The 21,438-nt window shown below is 43.3% G+C and overlaps 1 protein-coding gene across 2 annotated transcripts; it reads right to left on the reverse strand.

Annotated features, from left to right (window-relative positions):
• Positions 1-210: 210 nt before the first annotated feature.
• On the reverse strand, positions 211-21,416 carry VDAC1 (voltage dependent anion channel 1). 2 transcript variants are annotated; one of them, XM_035105434.3, is made up of 9 exons: positions 21,279-21,416; positions 11,553-11,622; positions 10,107-10,156; positions 9,781-9,933; positions 9,632-9,684; positions 5,516-5,743; positions 4,768-4,918; positions 2,183-2,240; positions 211-1,172 (listed from the first exon to the last, which is right to left on the reverse strand). In XM_035105434.3, exons 1-9 carry the CDS (start codon positions 21,384-21,386, stop codon positions 1,081-1,083), a joined length of 963 nt encoding a protein of 320 aa, XP_034961325.1. In that variant the 5' UTR covers positions 21,387-21,416; the 3' UTR covers positions 211-1,080. The 2 variants fall into 2 exon arrangements, with proteins under 2 accessions (XP_034961325.1, XP_060127660.1); XM_060271677.2 differs by lacking the exon at positions 21,279-21,416 and adding an exon at positions 18,708-18,839.
• Between the last annotated feature and the right edge of the window lie 22 nt (positions 21,417-21,438).

Raw genomic sequence — 21,438 nt, forward strand, 5'->3', positions numbered from 1 at the left:
GTTGTCTAATCTGTTAAGGTTATTTTGAAGTGTGATCCTGTCCTCTGGGGTATTAGCCACCCCTCCCAATTTGGTGTCATCTGCAAACTTGCTCAGGGTGCCCTCAAGCCCATCATCCAAGTCACTGATAAAGAGAAATGCAGCCATTGCATTTTGTAAGAACACAGATGGGGATGCTAAACTATTTAGGAAAACAGACACAATTAGAGATGAAGTTTCAATGTTTTATTCAAGTTGGGTTTGCTTGTTTGTTTCATTTTAAGTGGTGTCCAGTACAGCATTTTGGGGTCTAATGCCACACACAAAAAAAGATGGAAGACTGAAGATGTAACCATTAAACTTCTAAAAAGAGAGAGAAGAAGAGATAAAAACAAAGTCCATCTTGTTTAATGCAACGTCACTAGGTGATTACAGTTACAAAAGACTTCCCTGCTTATGGCTCTTCTTGTACAAGCTTTTCCAGAATGAGTGCAATGGAAAGAACCACAACACAGGATGTGATTTTTAAGTGGTATTGGCTGAGTCACATCAAACTTTCTACACGCCAAAGTTATACGAAGTGAACACTCTAAAGCACTCCAAGGACAAGCTGTTGGTGTAGGAAGAGAGCTGAAGGTGTAGGAGGGAGAACTAAGTAAGACTTAAACATGTATGATGCCATCTGCCTGAGCAGCCCCTTATCAGACAAATTTGAACACTCCATCACAGAATGAAAGCCGGCTAATTCAAGTGACAGGAAAAGGAGCTTCCCAAGCACTTGGATAGATTGGCATTCTCATAGCATGAATTCCAAACAAATCAGACCTTCGTATTAATAGCTGGTAAGTATGGCGTTCTAATAAGCAACATCCCCCCCCCCAAAAGCCCTGGAACTGGAGGGGGGAAAGCATCACCGGCCTTCTCTGAACACACGCACTTTGAAGCTTAGCCTTCTTTAACCAGGTTCAACATGACTGACACATGGCAATAATTGCATCCCAGACATAAAACATTGAAAAGTACACTAAATTCGGAAGGTAGCTATGCTGTATAGTATTTCAGAATTAATCACCAGAAATAATGGTGGTACAATTCCTTCTTTTATGCTTCGAATTCCAGTCCTAGACCTAGTTTGTGGCCACCTGCGTTGACATTCTTCCCATCCAACAAAGCCGACAGTGTCAATTTAATACCTGCACGGCAAAACAGTGAGAGAGAGAAGATATGAGCATTCATACTTAGGAACGTAAGGGCAATGCATACAAACTGACAGCGATTTCCTCCCGGACACAGTTTCTGACTACCGTGTTCTGGCTATGTCCGGGAAATTCTGGACATATGGGAACCCTATTTGAGAGATGTATAAGAACTAGACATACAATGGATATAAGGGGGTTAATTAATACTTTCCTAATATAGAACAGTGGTTCCATAACTTCAGTACAACTACAAAAAAAAACCTCACTTAGCTATTTGCTCGCCACTCCTTGTGATATCAGCATTAGCAACACTGTCCTTTGACTCACCCTCTTTCAGTATTTTAGATTTGATCCAAGCAAATGACTACAACAAAGCATGATCAATTACAGTGGTGCCTCGCAAGACGAATTTAATTCGTTGCACGAGTCAATTCATTTTGCGAAACATTCGTCTCGTGAATCGCGGTTTCCCATAGGAATGCATTGAAATTTCTTTTCTTTTCTTTTTTGCCCATAGGAACGCATTAAATTTCAATGCATTCCTATGGGAAACCGCGATTCGCAAGACGAATGTTTCGCAAAACGAATTCGTCTTGCGAGTCACCATCAGATCGCAAGAATCATTCGTCTTGCGAAAAATTCGTCTTGCAGGGCATTCGTCTTGCGAGGTACCACTGTATCCATAATTCTTACATAGATTGATCAGCTTGAACTGTCAATTTAGATTTAATGTTATTGGCACTGTAGTGGCAATTTATCTGAGGAAGTACAGCAAAAAATATAAAAACCAGATGGAGTAGTGTTCAGTCGCCTTCACAAGAGGCTAGGAGAATTCAAATTTAGATAAAAAATAAAGCCTGAAAGAACTGATCATTAGGGTTGAAGAATAATCAGGCTTTCCAGACGGCACAGGCATACAACAAAAGCACACATGTCATTTTCTACCATAACCATTTGGACAGAAAAGGTCAGCAGAATTGAATACAATCCTATTCCATGCGTACCTGGCTTCAGAGTCTGAGTATATCCTAAACCAATCAGACTGGAATTATTCACTTTAGCCTGAAAAACAGAAGTGAAGATATCGTTCAAACTTCTTGTTGCAGGTCATAAAAAGAATTGTGGAAAACAGAAATGACAGTTTATTTGCTCAGGGGAAGGAAATTGGGAATTAGGAAAGCATGTGGATATTTATTTGAAAATGCAGGTCTTGTTGAGTTCAATAGGTCTCCCCGCCCCCCGCCCCCACCGCCCACCCCCATCAGCTAAGTGTGCAAAAGACTACTAATGCATTTCCTAACTCTTTACTTTTGCTGAACAAAAGTTTTCTCCAGCTGCTCAGTACAACATTGTGGCTTGCAGCTCAAATGGCACAAGTAGAATGAACTTAGGGTGTTGGCTTGCTGCCAGTGTAAAAGGAAAGCAAATGGAAACTTACACCCCCACCCTCCCACCCATTGATAAATTTGAACCTAAGGCTGAGCATGATGTTTTGCTGCCAGGAATCATTTTAAAAGCTCTCTGCAAGTCGTCCAGTTACCATCCAGCCTCTATACTGCAGCCAAAATATGAAAGGCTGGTCTTGAACAAGAGAGCCCTCGCTTTCCACTCTCCAGAACAGCTACTGCAGGTGCACCATGCGGTATTCCAACCAAGGAAATAATTAATGAAAGGGGTCGTCAACTTCTACCACAGCTCTGATTGTGTATTTGATCCTGCTTTTCGCGCTGCCCTCGTGCCTCTACTGCCAACCCCCGTTGCCCTCCCCAGTGGGGCCATGTCAGGCACCTGTCCACAAGTGGAACGAGCAGCCACAGCCACCATAGTAAAGACCAGTGTTTTAGAGCATCAGTGCTACTGAGGCTACATGCAGGGCTAAAATAAACAAACAAACAAACCCCGCCCATCTGGCTGGGTTTCCCCAGCCACTCTGGGTGGCTTCCAACAGAATATTAAAAACATAATAAAACATCCCCAGGAAGGAAAAAATCCCCGGGAAGGAAAATGTAGAGGTTTCTTTTTTTCCAGGTGCAGAGATTTAAAATAAAAATTAAAAAATGTTATGACTAAGATGTGATTGTGGGGCAACGAGTTGTACCCAACAAAATTTTACATGGAGTAGTGAAATTAATGGGTTTATGTTAGCCATGTCTATTCATTTCAATGGGCTACTCAGAGTAGAACTAACATTGGACACAAGCCTATATATCAGACACGGGAGACCTTTGGCCCTATAAATAATAATAACAAGAACAAGAACAAGAACAACAACAACAACAACAACAACAACAACATATTTATTATTCATACTCCGCCCATCTGGCTGGGTTTCCCCAGCCACTCTGGGCAGCTTCCAACAAAAGATTAAAAATACATTAGAACATCAGTCATTAAAAACTTCCCTAAACAGGACTGCCTTCAGATGTCTTCTAAATGTCATATAGTTGTTTATTTCTTTGACATCTGATGGGAGGGCATTCCACAGGACAGACACTACTACCAAGAAGGCCCTCTCCTCCTCCTCCTTGCCCAGTGGCAGATTTTGGGCTTTCAGATATCAGCAGCGCCCTGTGCGACACCAAAATTCAGCGCCCCCCTTGCCTTCCATTCTAAGTCATTGTTGCGGCAACCTCTCAGCTCGGTGCCCAGTGCGGGCTAACCAGACACACTCCCCTAAATCTGCCTCTGCCTAGCCTCAGAACTTGAGTCAGCAGATGGAAGAGAGAGAGAGCCAGCAACAGCTACAGCAGCTCTTGCAGTACTGCCAGTTCAAAACACACATACGTTAGGTTTGTTAAACCTCTTGGCTCATTCTCCCTTCTATTCTTTAGCCAGTAGTTTCATGAGTCAAAGGAAACGATGAGGAAATTGTCTGTGCAACTGCCATAGCACAGCACTGAGTGAAGCTACGGCAGCTGCATACACATCTCTGCCCAGCAGCTGTGAGAAGACCTGTGGTGGTGATAGTTACTCGCTATGAGCAACTAGGCAAAGTGCTAAATCTACAAAGCCGTTTTGCTCAGATACAATCTGTTTTCTTATCAACGTCTCCACATTGTTAACACCCAATGTATATGAATACAGCTGAATAACTAGGGGAAATAAATGTAGAAAGGTGACATCAAGGGGAAAGCAAATGGAAACCATTTTTTTTAAAAAAAAAAAAATAGTGTTTATAAGAGGTGCTGGTGTCTCTTTTCTCTCAGGGCTGCTTTCCTTGCCTGGACCTAGCTTGAGAAGTGAAGCAAGAGGAAGCAGTGATTACCAGTGAGGTAGGTGACCCAGCAGATGGGTTGCTGTTGATCTCCAGGAGGGGAGGGGAGGGCAGCAGGAAGGTATGTACATTGGCAGAAGTGCAGGACTGGCTCTGCTGATGCTTTTGCACTGCACCAACCTCCCCACCACCTTGCCCTTTGCAGGGAGCAACAGAAACCCACCTGCTGGGAAGCCGGCATAGCTGTTCCACCCCACCTGCTGAGCTGCTTCTGGTGATTTCAGCTAAATGGCCTTGGAATTCCAGGAGAATTAAGCAGTCAACTTCTGTAACGGAATAAATCTCAAGGAAAATGAGTGTCTACATGTTACTCACAGAGAAAGACGCATCTGGGTCAATTTGATATTTGGCAGCTATTCCAAAGCGGGTGTTGCTATTTCCAGCTGTCCAAGCAAGATTGACGGCAGTTTCCAGTTTATTATTCACCTTCTGATAAATGGAACCTCCAAATTCTGTGCCATCATTCCTGTAAGAACATTTTTCATACCTTATTGTACAGTCATTTGTGGGAAGAGTGCAAGCCTAGGCATGGCTATGTTTATAATTTGCTGCTGAATTGTTTTAATGGTTGGATGCTGTGCTTTTACTCTTTTTTAATGTTTATATTGCATAGCTTTTACTCTTTTTTAATGTTTATATTGTTTAGCTTTTCATCATTTTTACACTGCTGTGAGATCCTGTAGGATGAAGGGCAGTCTAAATGACAATCAATTATACATAGTGCTTAATAAAACACATGAAGGAAATACATTAACAGCATCCTTTCACACTTTTTATTTCTTCTATAAATTAGTGTGAACATCAGTCCGTCATCCATTCCAGATCATTTCTAAACCCAGATCTCCAAAACCCTTCATCTGGAATTAGAAATGATCTGGAAGGTCCTATATATTTGTATAAATATAAATTTGGATAAGTGAAAATGCAATCTTCCTCTGACCAAAGCACATAGTGATGTTTAAAGCATCCAAGTTATTGATAAAGAAACAGTATCACCTTCCTTTCCATCACTTCTTCCTTTTCTTACAATACTTTCCCAGTAGGCAATCTTGCCAGTACTTACACATTGGTGTGAAGCTGAAATTCATCGGTCTTGTAACCAACAGCAAAATTGCTCTGAGTTATTCTGGACTTAGCAGTCTCAAAAGTCATTTGGTAACCAGCCAGCCAACCTTCATAGCCAAAGACAAAGGCACCACGTATTGAAGGACCAGCAATGTCAAAATCCATGTCACAGCCCAAGTTGATATGTTCCCGCTTGTATCCAGACTTGACTTTAGCATTCTTCTTCCTAAAAGGAAAACCATGCTTTATATTACTTTTTTAAAAATCATGCATTCGAAAGCTATTTCCCCCTCACTGCTATGTACCAGTTCCACGCATTTTCCACAGCTGGAGGCAGAAACGTTTCTCAATATCAGCTGCTGGAGACTACAGGAGGGAGGTGCTGATCCTGCTTGTGGTTTTTCCAGAGGCATTTTGGTTGGCCACTTTCAGAACAGACCGCTGAACTAGAGTCAGTGACATGGTCCAGCCGGCTTCTCTTATGTTCTTGCCACCACCAGAAACCTTGGTGGAGACGGCCAACACAAATTAACCTCTTTCTTTGTATGCTGAGTCGCCCTTCATGCTATAGTCACCATGCATAAGCTATCTTAAGATACTACCTCATCATGCACCATGCACCTGGTGGCTGAAACAAGTGGGCCAATTTTTTCAGCCTCTCCATTATTAGAGCTTATAAAGCAAAAACTGGATGGCCACCTATCATGCAGGCTACAGCAACAAATTTATTGCATCAGCAGGGGACTGAGCTGGATGCTTTTGAGGTCCCAATTCTATGATTCTAACCAGCAGTCAGTCCTGTTTTGAGCTGTTGAAATAGGCACTGCACTATTTCAATACAGCGGACTAATGATCAATGCAGTAAGTTAGGGAAAAAATTTGGAACATTATCTGAATATATTGACTCAAACTGATGGTTGGCAAACATTTTACTTGCAATGCCTTTATTACCAGGCACCCTTCCACATGCTGGTTAAATTAAGGACCTACTTTTTTATCTGTTATCAATCAACCACAGTCTTCCCTCTTAACTCATTCAGCGTTATTTTAACCTGGATATTCACACTGAAGCCAAATGGAACACTTAGATGACCCAAGACCGAAACCCAGGTGTAGCAGCTTGTGGTTCGACATGACATGCACCCCAGGAGGGTGACTGCTACACTAATCGGCAGACATATCCCTCTTTCACGTACCGGCGCCTCCATCTCAAGTTTGGAGAAGAGGCAAACCTCAGAGCCACCTCAAGAGATCACAGTTCAAGGCTCACTGAAGGCAGGTGCTATCAGTGAAAGCAACACTTTCACTACTTCATTTATATCAGGCATGTCCAACAGGTCTACCGATAGATCACTGGACGTCTGTGGTAGATCACCAGTAGATCAGTGGCTCCCCCCAAAGATGCTAAAAAACTTTGTCTCCCCTAAGAAAAGCTCAACATCTTAGCCCTGCACCCCTAAAATGACCTGAACCACCAAAAACAGGGCTTTCCTTCCTAAAAAAAGCTCACCGTCACTTTCCTCTTTCCTAAAGAAGCTCAACAACTTTGACCTGAACCCCCCAAATGGTGGTAGATCACTACCAGTTTTTAACTCTGTGAGTAGATCGCAGTCTCTTGGAAGTTGGCCACCACTGATTTATATAAATGGTGTCACTTAACCACATAATTAATTCAAAGGATGCTGGCCTGCCTCCATTTTCCCTGGGATTAATTGAAAGCACGTGTGTTTCTGACATTTGTGACTCCTGAACAGTGTGGTGGTTTTTTAAGGAGCCTTATATGGGCAGGAACCTGCCTAATATTAGGCTAGAATATTTGTCCATCTAACCCAGAACTGATTAGACTGACTGGCAGTGGCCCATCAGAGTCTCAGGTAGCACTTTCCTATTACCTGTTATCTGATCTAGCTGGAGATGCTGTGCATGCAAGGAACATTGGAAACTGCCTTATACTCAGACCCTTGGGCCATTAGGTTTGCGCTGGGCATTCAACTGGGTCCTTCTGCATGTGAAGCACAGGCTGTACCTCTGAACTATATTCCCTCCCTAAAGGATGCTCGTGTGGCACTGATGGAGAAAGGGACAGTCGGGAACAGTCCCAACTAGCATCTCAAGAAAGCAGCCACCTTCCATCTTCTCTTCCCATCCGCCCTGCGGTCTTGCTTGGAAGCCACAAGGGAAACTTCCTTAGCCATTCCCTATCTTTCTTTGCCAGGCATGTCACACACCCTCTCTTTCAACTCCCAAACTCCATCAGGGGACCCAGTTATAAAAGGAGAGCGGGGTCTTTCCCCACTGAAGCCCATGGATACGCTGGGGCGTTATCCCAACATGCAGAAAGCCAGTCTCCTCTGTGCAGCTTTCCATAGCTCCTCTGTGGAAATCAGGGGCAGGTTATCCCATCCCAATGTGAAAGATGGATGGGGGAGGGTCTCCTTTGACCTCATACAGGGCTTCAGGGGTGCTCCAAGGTACCAGGTCAGGGGAGAGGTGTGGCTGGTGGTGACATTTTGATTGGTTATGAACGTCAGTCAAAGTCTGCAGACACCTGCACCAAGGGAATGACAAGGCTGAGGTTCATCGCTCACTTGTGTGGTTTCTGCTGTGCCGCCAATGAGGCAGTAGGACAGCATCCACCAAAGACAGCATGGAGGACTGTGAAAAGGATTACCTGTCACTGGAGTCCAGTCCACAGAAGCATTCCTCTCAATACCCACTCACTTGGAAAGGAGATTTATGGCTCTGTGTCTTACCCACCTTTAAGATCTAGCGCTCAGTAGATCAGTAATTCAGCTGTTTTGAAAATGCAACTTCTGAAACTGGGTTGCGAAGGGCCACACTTCATGCAACACTAAGCACACAACATGCTGTGGCAACTTTTGTCCTTTCATTGCTAATGGCAAGTACAGGGAGACCAGTTTTCATCAGGACTGTGATGCTGGAGTGGGGAGGCGATTCTTTTATTTGCCACTGTGGTTCTGATGAAAATCAGTGTTCCCTGTGTCTTGGGTGAATAGCAGCTCTGCAGAGAGCAGTTTTATTTAGCACAATGGTTGAGGAAGAAGGAGTGAAACCACTCCTATCCTACATTCCGCAGTCCCCAAAGCGAATCAATACACACCCCAATTTGAAACCAAAAATATGCAACAACCAAGAGGTGCATTTAACACCATGTCTAAATTGGGCCTTAAAATGGCTAGTTCCCAAATGGACATTTTAAAATCACACCAGTAATTAAAAGGATCTATTTAATTTAATAATTTTAGTGGATCTCTTATTTAGAGCTTTGTGTCAATGCTAAGGTGGATGCCACATTAACCCCTGGTGCTTTTAGCAAAGGTGCTCTGTCATTTTACATTTTTTTATTCCCATCCAGGTAAGAACTGCTAGTAAAACCTGTGTTTGTAATGATGCTCCAAAGCCAAATGTGAAGTCTATGGAGCAGATATTCAGTTATCATTCTGAGACTGAACATCCACAACTCAGGAAAGGGACACCATGCATAATGAATGCAGCCCTGATTACTGGAAATGCAATGCACTACTTTTAGCTGTGCTACATTCTGACATCAGGAGCATTTAGAAAGGATGCTAAAAATGAAGACGCACACACACAAATATTAAGTACGTATAATCTCCCAGCTGCTTAATCCTCCTGGCCCACATAATATGCAGGAAACAGCCACAGCATCGAAACCGTTCAACCCACCAAAGGCATCTAGCATTACAGCCTGCAAGAATGGAGACCAGAATTCCAGCTGGGGCAGGGGAAGAGGAGGCATCCCAAATAGCACAACTTAGTGGTAAAGAGTGAGACAGTTATTGTTAAGTAGCACTAGACAGACCTTGCACTACAGGCTGTTGGAAGATGTATTTTGCCTTTATCTTAGGCTAAAATTAGTAGCAGTTATGACAACTGGCCCAAGCGATAACTATTTTAAATAGCACCACACTGAAGTTTGCAAAAAGAAAAGACCTTCGTGAAAAGGGAAGAGATGGTCGCACACAAAGGATAATCACTAATGCAGCCCAGATTGGAAAGATAAAGCAAATTAAGCAGGCAACTAAGAACAACAAAAAGGTTATTCTACTGTATGAATGTACCCACTCCTTACCCAGTGTTAGGAGAGAATGAGGAGTCAAAGGTCAGCTTCAGTCCATGTGCAAGCTGAACAGAAAAAGAAATTCACCAATTGCATTTATAGTTTGAAAGGATAACAGCTTAAAGAGATGAAAAACTGCCATCTTTCAATGTAACACTCACCTGATCTTCTAAAGTTATCTCGGTGCCTAGTGTGTTGTCTGTGTTCCACTTCTCTGTGAATGTCAAGCCATATTCTGTCCACCTGTACTTGGTTTCCAAACTTCCAGAAACTTTGGTTGTTTCTGTATTTGCTGAACCTGAGCTTGTAAATTCCTAAGGACAAAATGCAGGGTTTTCACAAAGCCACCTTAGAGTTACAAAAATATACAGGCCCCTGTCCCAAGTAGACAGGTGGCAGCTTGCTGTATTGGAAGTCAATCTTGCTTTATTGGAAATGTCAATTAAAATGACATGAAAAAAATCATGTTTGGACTTTCTCTACTCACCAGTCCATTTTCAGATTTTGTTTTCAAATCCAACTTTACTAAGCCAAATCCTAAGAAAATATAAATAAGCCAGAATGAAGTCAGTAACCATCTGGGGCAGAGGGAAGCAGTGTTTCTGATTGAACTTTCATAAAATGTAAGTCTTCTATGCAGGAAGAAAAGCATTTAAGAAGCTACACTAATTTCTACAGCTTGCAAGAAGGTGGAATATGATTATATTCACATAATATATTATCTAGCCACAGGACAATCAGCATAAACATGTTAAACTTTTGCTGCTGCTCTTGCAAGAAGTAAACTGAGCTAGATGTGACTATTTGCAGCATTTTTATATATTTCTATTGATTAGTGTTTTCAGTTGTATCTGTTTTAATTCATGTTGTGAGGCAGTACTGGAAGACGGGATATAAATAAAATGAATAATGGGGGAACACATGATGAGATCCATGATTCTATGATATATTTAACAGTTTTCTTCAAAGGATCAGAAGGCGAACTGCTGAAATAAATACCCCAAAAGAAAACCCCCAAATGCACAACACCATCTTTAGTACACAAATTCTGGGACTTGGCCCCAATTTATTCCCTTCCACAGGTTACAGAGTGAAGTGACAAGACTGATTACTCAGGCTGGCAGCAGCTGGATAAAATTGTTAATTCAGTCTGGTCAAAAAAGGGACATGTCTCCAGTTGTCTCTACCACTGAAAAACAATTCAAAAATACACAGTTGCCAACACTGCCTCCAGATATACAGTTAGATGGGCTTAGATAGGCTTTTTACAAAGTGGGGGCTACATCTGAGAACAATTCTTTGCATCCCTCTGCTGCAATTTACACCTTGAAGGACATGAGCTACACTCATAAATACCGTGTTTCTCATATTATAAGACACGTCTTATATTTATTTTTTTCTCAAAAATACACACTATGGCTTATTTTCAAGGGATGTCTTATTTTTTTCCTCCTCCTCCTGCCGCGGCCGGCATTGCTGCTGCGCCTATCACTATGTCTTATTTTCGGGGTATGGCTTATATTCCTTGAATGCTTAAAAATCCTGCTATGGCTTATTTTATGGGTATGTCTTAAAATATGAGAAACAGGGTACAGACAGAGAGGTCCTGTGCATCTTTAGTCAGAAGGTTTACTAAGTGACATAGCTGTCAAGTTCTCCCTTTTTTAAAGGGAAATTCCCTGATGCTGAATAGGCTTCCTCGGGAGAAAAGGGAAAACTTGACAGCTATGCTAAGTGAGCTAAATGATGCCCAGAAGCTAGTGCATACTGGGAAAGACCTGTTCTGAGGGCACAGTTTGATCTACGTATATTGACTGTGATCTATAACACACACAACTGGCCAGAAACTGCAATTATAGTTGTGTGAAATCCTAGAAATCAACAACCCAGATAACCAGTGAAAGACCACCCATTTCCTTGCGGCAATATTTACCATATCCCTTGGTGAAGATGTCCCTAGCAGATTTTCCTAGGTCAGCATAAGCAGGGGGGACAGCCATTTTCTGCCAAAAAAAGAGAGAAGACACTTGAGTTATAGTTTTGTGGATAATCCAAACACCACGGTGCTTTTGTCATTCCAGGTCCAGTCACCAATTAACCAAAAAGCGGACTACTAATTAAAGCCTTTTTCATGTTACCCACTGGTCAATGTAAAAACAATCCCCACAATCAAGAACAGAGCTGACTTTGCTAGCCTTGAAGCCCAAAGCATCTAGCAGAAACAGTCAACAAAATCAAACAAAGTCATCAAAGTTATGCAATATTAGGATCTGGATCTAAGGACAGATCGTGAAGCTGAGGCTCCAATACTTTGGTCACCTCATGAGAAAAGAAGACTCCCTGGAAAAGACCCTGATGTTGGGAAAGATGGAGGGCACAAGGAGAAGGGGACAACAGAGGACGAGATGGTTGGACAGTGTTCTCGAAGCTACGAACATGAGTTTGACCCAACTGCGGGAGGCAGTGCAAGACAGGAGTGCCTGGCGTGCTCTGGTCCATGGGGTCACGAAGAGTCAGACACGACTAAACAACTAAACAACAGCAACAACATAAAAGTTATTCTAAAAACAATCATTCTTTAGGAACAGGAACCATAGAGATACATTTCATAGCAATCAAGCCTATAACCACATGAGGTTAACAAATCTTATAATTGAGCTCAATGAAATGACATTTTAAAGCATCTTTGCTCTCCTCCTGCAAGGCCAGTATGTTACACGTAAGTAGACTTGCCTTGCAATAACCAAGACAGGCCCAACTCATGAGCCCTTAAATCTTTTACCCTTCACCCAGATGAATATGCAACAGTGCCTTAAGGCTTATCTGACTCATTACACATTGTTTATTGTAGAAACTGAAGATTCCACCCTCATTTCGTAAATGGATTAGAAGATCCATTAGTATACTACTAGCTGCACACCATAGGTTAGAAGCTTTACACAGAATAATTTATTTTGCCAGTAAGCAACAGACATTGAGGATCTATTTCATATTTCAGGGGCTTTGTCACAGACAGAATCATTTACCATAGGAGAACGCAAAGTAAGGATATGCTGAACACCAAATGGTGCGTGTCCCTAAACCTTTTTGGAGCAAACACCACTAAGTCGTTGCTTATTTTGGCTCCAGACCAGGAGCAATTTGCTTTTACAAGAGAAATACCAGAGCACATATGTCAGATAGGTACTTTAGCAGTTATTCACAGCCTGAAGCGCTAAGTGCAACAAGCTGTTGCATGCCAGAGTTGGATACCACTCTTAGATAAGTCAAGAGTCTCAAGAGTCTCTTCTGGCTCAAATTGAACTGCTACATCAAGCAAACCAAGAAAACAAGCTACAAAGCATCTTTCTGACCTGGTAACATAGTCAACATTCTTGAGGGTACACTGATTGAGAGATACAAACCCGATATTAACTTAACTATTCTGTGACCGTCTCCAGGGTGCTCCAAGCCTGCCATCCAACTCAGTAAACTTAAAAGAGATGCTCCTCAACTAATCAGATCTTTAGCAAAATGAAAGACCCGAAGGCCGAGAATCAGTGTAACTAGCCACCTGGTGTGGCATGTGTGCTGCAGCCGGGGGACACAGAATTGGCCTGTGCCTCCATGGACAGATCTCAAAAGCAGTTGACCTGAATGTGAGCACTAGGTCAGAGAAGGGACCTCTCAAGATTCTACAGGTGTCTGGAGTGACTAGATCTGCATGCATCTTTCCATGCGGCAAGCACTGTCTTCCTAGGCCTCCTTCTCCAGTGCTGTACTTGTCCACTGCTATACTAGTGTGAGCTGGAGTAAACAATACCTGGAACAGCTCCTTTAAGGATGTTTTCGTGGTGCTCAGATGTGACAGCTATCAGTCAGGACAGCTTCTATTCCAACTGGCTACAAATCCATTCTAAAACACCAGTAGGTAGAACTGAAGAAAGCCACGTCACCAGGATCAGCTCCAGGGTTTTTCAAGCAAGCCACCACAGCACAGGAAACGTCAGTGATGGCTGTGTGATGAATCGATCATGACACGCCAGCTTAATGCAGCAATCTAAACTATAACTACGAAGCAGTGGGAGGTGTCCAAACCCCATCTTATGCAATTACTGAAATTAAGGAATATTAAAAGATAATCCTGCATCTAATGAGAATTGAGTTCTAAGCAACTATTAACTTCACAGGGGATCAGGTGTCTGAAATAGACAATATCAGTGTTTTTTCCTGTGGTTAACCCCGATTGAGATATGAATCATCAAGGGGAGGAAAAGTTACTTGCTTCCTCTGTGCAAGAGCTGATCAATCGTTTTAGGCCTGCTATAGCTCAAAGACAACTGTCAGCCTCCACAAGTTGAAAGTTCAATGAGCTTAATGAGTGGGGCTGCAGGGTCTTAACAGGGCAGCCTGTAAGTGCCCCTATATATCAGTCCTGGGATCTCAGAATGTGAACTCTGAGCGGGTCATAAGTGAAACTGCATGTCAGTGTCTGATCCCAGCCTTGAAGGTGATAAAGCTATCACATGACTCAATCCCTAGGGGTTCAAGGATATCACCAAGACTGAAATAGCAGGGACAAAATGCAAGTCAGTGTTAAGCGCTCCTGACTTAGCAACACTAAACTCTGGCATCTGTTGTCCCACCTCATGATTCTGCAATTTATAGGATTATTACATTTTTAAAAGATGTTGTGGAAGCAAAGTCAGGTAGCAAGCTTTAGAAGCTAATTGTTTTAGGAAACAGCACCTGGCAGGAATAGGTTGGAGTTCCTTCATACTCGGGTTAAGAAGCCTCCCTCTAAAAGAAAAGTAAGTTTGTTCTTGTATATTCCTCTCACTGAAAATAATAATATTATTATTTACACCCCGCCCATCTGGCTGGTTTTCCCTAACCACTCTGGGTGGCTTCCAACAAAATATTAAATATACAATAAAACATCAAACATTAAAAACTTCCCTAAACAGAGCTGCCTTCAGACGTCTTCTAAAAGTCAGATAGTTGTTTATTTCCTTGACATCTAATGGGAGGGCGTTCCACAGGGCGGGCGCCACCACCAAGAAGGCCCTCTGCCTGGTTCCATGTAACTTGGCTTCTCGCAATGAGGGAACCGCCAGAAGGCCCTTGGAGCTGGACTTCCGTGTCCGGGCAGAACAATGGGGGGGACGCTCCTTCAGGTATACTGGACCGAGGCCATTTAGGGCTTTAAAGGTCAGCACCAACACTTTGAACTGTGCTCGGAAACGTACTGGGAGCCAACGTAGATCTTTCAAGACCGGTGTTATGTGGTCTCGGCAATTCCCATCATCCCTAGCTAACAGGACCAGTGGTCAAGGATGATGGGAATTGTAATATCTGGAGGGCCGGAGTTTGCCTATGCCTGGCATAGCCACAACAGGATGACAAGTTGAAATTGTTCTGGACCCTTGAGCATGGAACAGTTCATTTTTTAAACCAAAAGGAATTATTTGCTGTTTTAAAAAAACCCACTTATCTTATTTTAAGGGCACAAGAAAAGCCCTGCAGGATCAGGCCAAAAGCCTACCAAGTCCAGCATCCTGTTCTCACAACTCAGAAAGGTAAACAGTAACAAGTAATGTGTCATTTTCAGGAGTCTGGAGACTGTGGCAGAATCCTAAAGTGCCAGCAGCTACAGAATGTCAGGGCTGATCTTGACACAGTGTTTAAACTAAGGCAATCAATCCCAATAGGAGGAGCTTTGTACAAAGAAGTTTTCAGGTTTGGTCTTCATCACATAATATTGTGTTTTTCTCCAAGTAATTCAGCTTTCCTTGCTGCATTTGAGTACCTTCTTGATGCTGGTTAGCAGTAACCCCCCCAGAACAAGATGTACGGTAGCACACAGTGTTAGAAACTCAGATATGTAAGCTAGGTGCCAAATGGCTCCTTAAACCAAGATTGCCGTCGCCAAAACGGAATGTCTAGTTGCTATTTTGGGGTAAGACAGCTCTAAAGTTTTATTTTTCAAACAATGGACTGACTGTGGTTGATTCTCAGGTAAACATCTGGCTAGTTCAGATGACAACCTTGAGCAAGGTTAAGAACTCTGAGAACTTAAATAAGAAAACTGATTGGATCCAGGGACAGTCCACAGGGACAGTCCATTCTGTTCCCTTTTTTGGCCGGATGGGCGGGGTATAAATAATATATTATCATTATCATTATTATTATTATTATTATTATTATTATTATTATTATTATTTCCCCTTAATGGTGACTGCTGCTGCTCAGGCTGCACAGAGAAAGCGTTTTGGTTCCAGAAATTCATTCCAATTGTGCAGATAAAATATAACTGATAGAATTCTACAGGATGGGGTATTAGTGTGTGAAGACAGTCCATCTTCACTTGGTTGCAAGTGGTCAAAAGTCAGCTGGAAAATTTGGCTGGAGCTTGGCCAATTTCAAACACTGGTAGCACACCTTGCCACAAAGCTACTGTAAGCAAAGAATTGCTACATACCTTGAATCCTGCCTTATTCTCCCTGACTTACTGTGTGAACAGGTGCAGAAAGCAATCAAACCTAAGCCCTTCAGCCCACAGAACACATTCATATTACTAAAGACAAAGGCGATTCAAGAGACTAATATTTGTTCTGACTTCCTGCTCCACAGTCAAACCTCCATAAAAATTCCAGCTCTAACCCACATGCAGACTTCACGGTCATATTGACTGATGTGACATTTTGCATGGGACTTGACCTGACCACACAGAAGTGGTAGGAAAATGCCTTGCTACTCATTTGCTGATACTGTAATATTTTTACATGAGAACATAAGAGCCTGCTTGGTTAGGCCAAGGGTCATCTAGTCTTGCATTCTGTTCTCACACTGGCCAACCACATGCTTATGGGAAACCAACAAGCAGGATTCAAGCACAAGAACACTCTCCCCTCCTGTGGCTCGAAGCAACTGGTTTTCAGAAGCATTACTGCCTCCAGCCACTGGGGCAGAGCTTAGCCATGATGGCTAGCAGCCACTTTAGTGACTCTCAGACTACATACATAACCCGCTGAGGAAGAAATCCTACATCTGCTAACTTGGTCCACATACTCCAGTAGTGCCCAAGCAATTGTTCACACTATATGTATGAGGTTCTGTTCAGTCACCTGTAAATGTTTCCTATTACAGAGGAATAATTTCTCCTGGCTATTATAGGCTGGAATCCATACCTTTTACATAGGGAATGTCTAAAGCACAGAGATGTGGCCACCACAGAAGTCAGAGCCAAACATATCAGACTGCAGAAGTAGAAAGTTGCCAAGTCTCCTGATGAAAGACCTCTTAGATCTTGCAGCTCACAAGCAATTAAAAGAAAGGTGGAATATACATTTCAAAATATCCCACAGAATTTCTTGGAACCTTTTGCAGACTGAAAAGATGGATTTTGCCCCCTCTGCATCACCTACACTGATTTGTTTTTTTTCCTCTTTCTCTCTTAATCTTTTTTCCATTGTAAAAAATTGATTACCAGAATAGTCAAATCAATATATGTAGTAACTGTAAATTGTGCCTTATTTAAGGCACAGAACTTGGCACATCAATGACATGAAAGGCATGGGGCAGGGAGAAAAATGGGACATTGGAGACTTAATGCTACCTGTCCGTTATCACTAACTGCATTGCTGAGAATTGGCGGGGGGGTTTCTTTCATTGTATCTTTTTTGAAACATTTCAATAAACAACAAACAAAATGGACCCAATTTCTTCTCCATATACCAAGCCTCCCTCCCATACATCTATATAAACACACACACACACACACACACACACACACACACACACACGACCCATTCCTAACAGTGCTAGCCTTATCTTATCTCCACTGTCACCTAGGTCATGTCTATCTCATATTTGCTACCCACAGTCAGTATTTGACTTCTACCAATCCTCGCCTTTTGCATCTAATGTTCCTTGGTGAGAAACAGTTTGCACTCAGCTCCTGCTTTCCATAGGTGGTAAAAGGACAGTGAGTGCACAGTTCTCTGGCTCTGTGCTTTTATGTTGTGCATTTGAGGATTTTCTTTGCCTTCTCTCTAGTGATATCCATCCTGCAATCTTGATGTACATTTCATTTAAAGGTAAAGGTAAAGGGACCCCTGACCATTAGGTCCAGTCGTGACAGACTCTGGGGTTGTGGTACTCATCTCGCTCTATTGGCCAAGGGAGCCGGCGTACAGCTTCCAAGTCATGTGGCCAGCATGACAAAGCCGCTTCTGGTGAACCAGAGCAGCACACAGTACCTATTTATCTACTTGCACTTTGATGTGCTTTCGAACTGCTAGGTTGGCAGGAGCTGGGACCGAGCAACGGGAGCTCACCCCATCGCGGGGATTCGAACCTCCGACCTTCTGATTGGCAAGTCCTAGGCTCTGTGGTTTAACCCACATCACCACCTGCGTCCCTTACCTTTCATATACTCATTATCAAAATCTGAATACAGCATTGTGAGCACTCAGTTCTGACTCCACCCCCCTAGCTGGACGAGGATACGGGAGGAGGACAGGAATGAAAAATGTGCCCAAGTGTATCATTTCTCAAATAAAGAAAGCATGGGCAGAGCTTTGTGTTTAAAATATATGTTCCTTCAAAGCAACAGTATGACATGCCACTGAAATGATAGGGAACTTGTTTACAGATTCACCGTGGATTTTTATTCAGAAAACAATTTTAGCTCCACATATTAAGTACTACAACTCCCATTATGCCTGAACATTGGCCATGATGACCAGAGCTGCTGGGAATTGGAGTCCAACAACATCTGGAAGGCCACAGGTTTTGCTGCCCTGATGAAAGCAGGTTTTATTATTTTTATTAGCATAGCTAATTCACTAAATAATAATGTATAAAATTTAGGCTGACAGCCTAGACAAGCGTACTAGTAAGTGGCATTGAACTCTATTATTATTCTTAAATCTGCATATATAGCTGAGAATCTAACTGTAGCTTCATCATATACCGTGTTTCTCCGAAAATAAGACACTGTCTTATATTTATTTTTCCTCAAAAAAAAAAAACACTGTGGCTTATTTTCAGGGGATGTCTTAATACCTTCTTCCTTTGTGTTTTAAGAATTAGATTTTGTTCTTACTTTGCCTCTAGGTGTCTTTTTTAAAATGTGTTGCTTTATTTCTGCTACAGACTTTATGAAAACTGCTGGGAAGCCTTTTAGCAAGGCACCTTGGAGAAGATTTCACCAATGTTGCCCACACATGAACAGTTCTGTTGAAAGAATTAAAGGAAAGCACATCACTAGTATATGCCTTGCTAAAAGACCAGAGGCATATGCAAATGGAGCAACTGAAAAACAATAGCCTCAGTGTAACTTCCCACTGAGATCAGTATCTGCTAAATGTAATATGTGAGTCTGTTTTGCTCCTTGGACACTTGTCTGGAAGACAACACCTGTACTGGCAGCCAGAATATTTACATATGACAGTGTACATGCTTCTTTCATACAGTAGCCTTCAATCCCTTGGATTTCCTGAACCAGCTGAGGACATCTGACTTCTGCACCTGCCAAATCAGGAACCTGTGGACATATGTCTCATATGTATCTGAAAGTGGGTGCTATCTCTCTGCATTGCTTTTGACAAAATGTGCATTTGAACCTTCATCCTTATTCTGGCATATCTAGGCTGCATTCCCACAGCAGTTTATTCCTTTTCCTTTTGTTAATTTCTGCATTATATTTGAGCTTTCACCATAGCTGCCAAGTTTTCCCTTTTCTTGCGAGGAAGCCTATTCAGCATAAGGGAATTTCCCTTTAAAAAAGGGAGAACTTGGCAGCTATGGCTTTCACACAAGGTAAAGGATAGTTCTAGTAAAATACAGTAGAAGTTTAGTACTGGGGGGGGGGAGAGAATCTGTTTGCCACCCCACTAAACGAAACAAAAATAATAGCAGGAGCAAAATGACGAAATTAGAGGTGGTAATTAGCATACAGATTTTTCCTGCCATTTTCACGGGGGAATCAAGTTGGAATCAAGTTGGAACAGAAGCACACATGTGCAGAAAGGATGAGGGAGTAGCAACATTGTCCAATGAACACTGTAGCCACTGGTGTGATGAAATTTAGCATGTCATGTAAAAAAAAAAGTCACAGTTCCATACTGAAGTGTGAAAGAAACATTAGTCTCACATGTACTTTTAAAAGCATGCTTAGAATTGGATGTCATGTGTCAGTTTTGCTCAATGCCAAAGCACATTTTCAAAACACACATTTATGTTTTATCCCCATACCTTTGGTTGCCAACGGCTTTGAATTTGTGCTAGTAGTTAATATTGGGTTTAATTCTATTACAAACAAAAAGGATTGTGACACTATACACGGAAAGTTAGAAATATCCCACATATAATTAACTGTCTATTTGCTAGATATATGTAATGTAATAGGCACTGTAGAACTCTATCTACTTATGAATGCCTAGGCTTCTGCCTAGAGCAACAAATACAATCTGCATCCAGCCATAATGGTTGCAAAAATCAGTTGCAAAAACAGGTCACATTCAGATAGCCCCAAAATCAATCTGAGAATTAAGGTATTTCCCATTGCAGACAGTGCAATTTGATGTAGCCATGCTCTTGAATATTGAAAAAACCCTTGCTATTTGTTTTTTAAATGACATTCCTTTAGAATTATCTACATCCATTTGAAGACATTCAAATACACCCAGCCAATTGGGGCAAAACCTCATGACTTCATGTTCTCCACCCATTGAACTTTTGCCTTCATCCAGCAGATATAAGAACAAGCAAGGACATTGAGGGCATTTAGAGGTCAAGGGGAAGAACCTGAAAAGAGGAAACTGGAGGGAAGCAGCACCCACTAACAGGTAGCCAGAAAAGGCTTCGACGCTGTTACCTGTGCGCTGCATCTAGACCTTGCCAAACCCACGTTACCGTGTCTGTGGCCTACCCCGGGGTTACACCATCTGGCCTGGCTATTACTTGGGTATGTGCTGCCCAGGAGCGCAAGGAGCATTCAGCTGGAGGCCTTTCCAGCGAGGAAGAAGAGTACATGGAGTCGGCGCGAAGCACGCTTCGCGCACAGAGAAGGTCACCTACAGCTCGGTGCTGCTGAGCGCGGGGAGAAAGGGAGCGGCAGACACCACCACCACCCTCGTCCCCGTCTTCCAGGAGCCCCCGGCGGGGATGGGCTGGCACGCAGATGGCGCTGGCTTGGAAGAAGAGGTGCCCAAGGGCCAGCCAGTCACCTCTGGGAGGGAAGGATGGAGAGACGGGAAGAGGTTTGATGGGAAGCAGATGCGCACGAGGGAGGCCCCCGAGAGGGCTTCTGGCTGCGGCGGCGGCGAAGCGAGGCGGCCTCGTCTAGGGCTTTCCGGGGCCTGCGGCGGCGTGCCGATCAGGCAGCCTTCGCGGCCTTGAAATAGAAAGGGCAAGGCGCCAGGGGTCGCGCTGGAGGGCAAGGCGATTTCTCCTCGCCATCCTCGTGACGGCCACCTCCCAAGGCCTGCAGTGGCGCAAAGCTTTCTCCTCCCCCCAGCATCCCTCTCTCCAGCTGCGGCGGGCAGGGTAGCAGTAGCCACGCCAAGGCCGCCTGCCCCGGCTCGCCTTCCCTCCCGATCCCTGCAGCGGCCCGGAGAGAGGCTGCCTTGCAGCCCCGGCGCCAGCAGCGGCCGATCTGGCTCGTCCTCCTTACCGTGTCTTTGCCGTGGCCGCAGCAAGGCTTCTGGTGAGCAGCAGCGGCGGGAGGGGCGACGGAGGCGGCGTGGAACGGGGCGGATCTTGCAGGCGCCGAGGCCAGCATCGCGGGAGAGCCACGGGCAGCAGGCAGGAAGGCAGGCAGACGGACGGACCCT

This window comes from Zootoca vivipara, chromosome 2, assembly GCF_965207765.1.
Source record: "Zootoca vivipara chromosome 2, rZooViv2.hap1.1, whole genome shotgun sequence".
NCBI classification, from domain to species: Eukaryota; Metazoa; Chordata; class Lepidosauria; order Squamata; family Lacertidae; genus Zootoca; species Zootoca vivipara.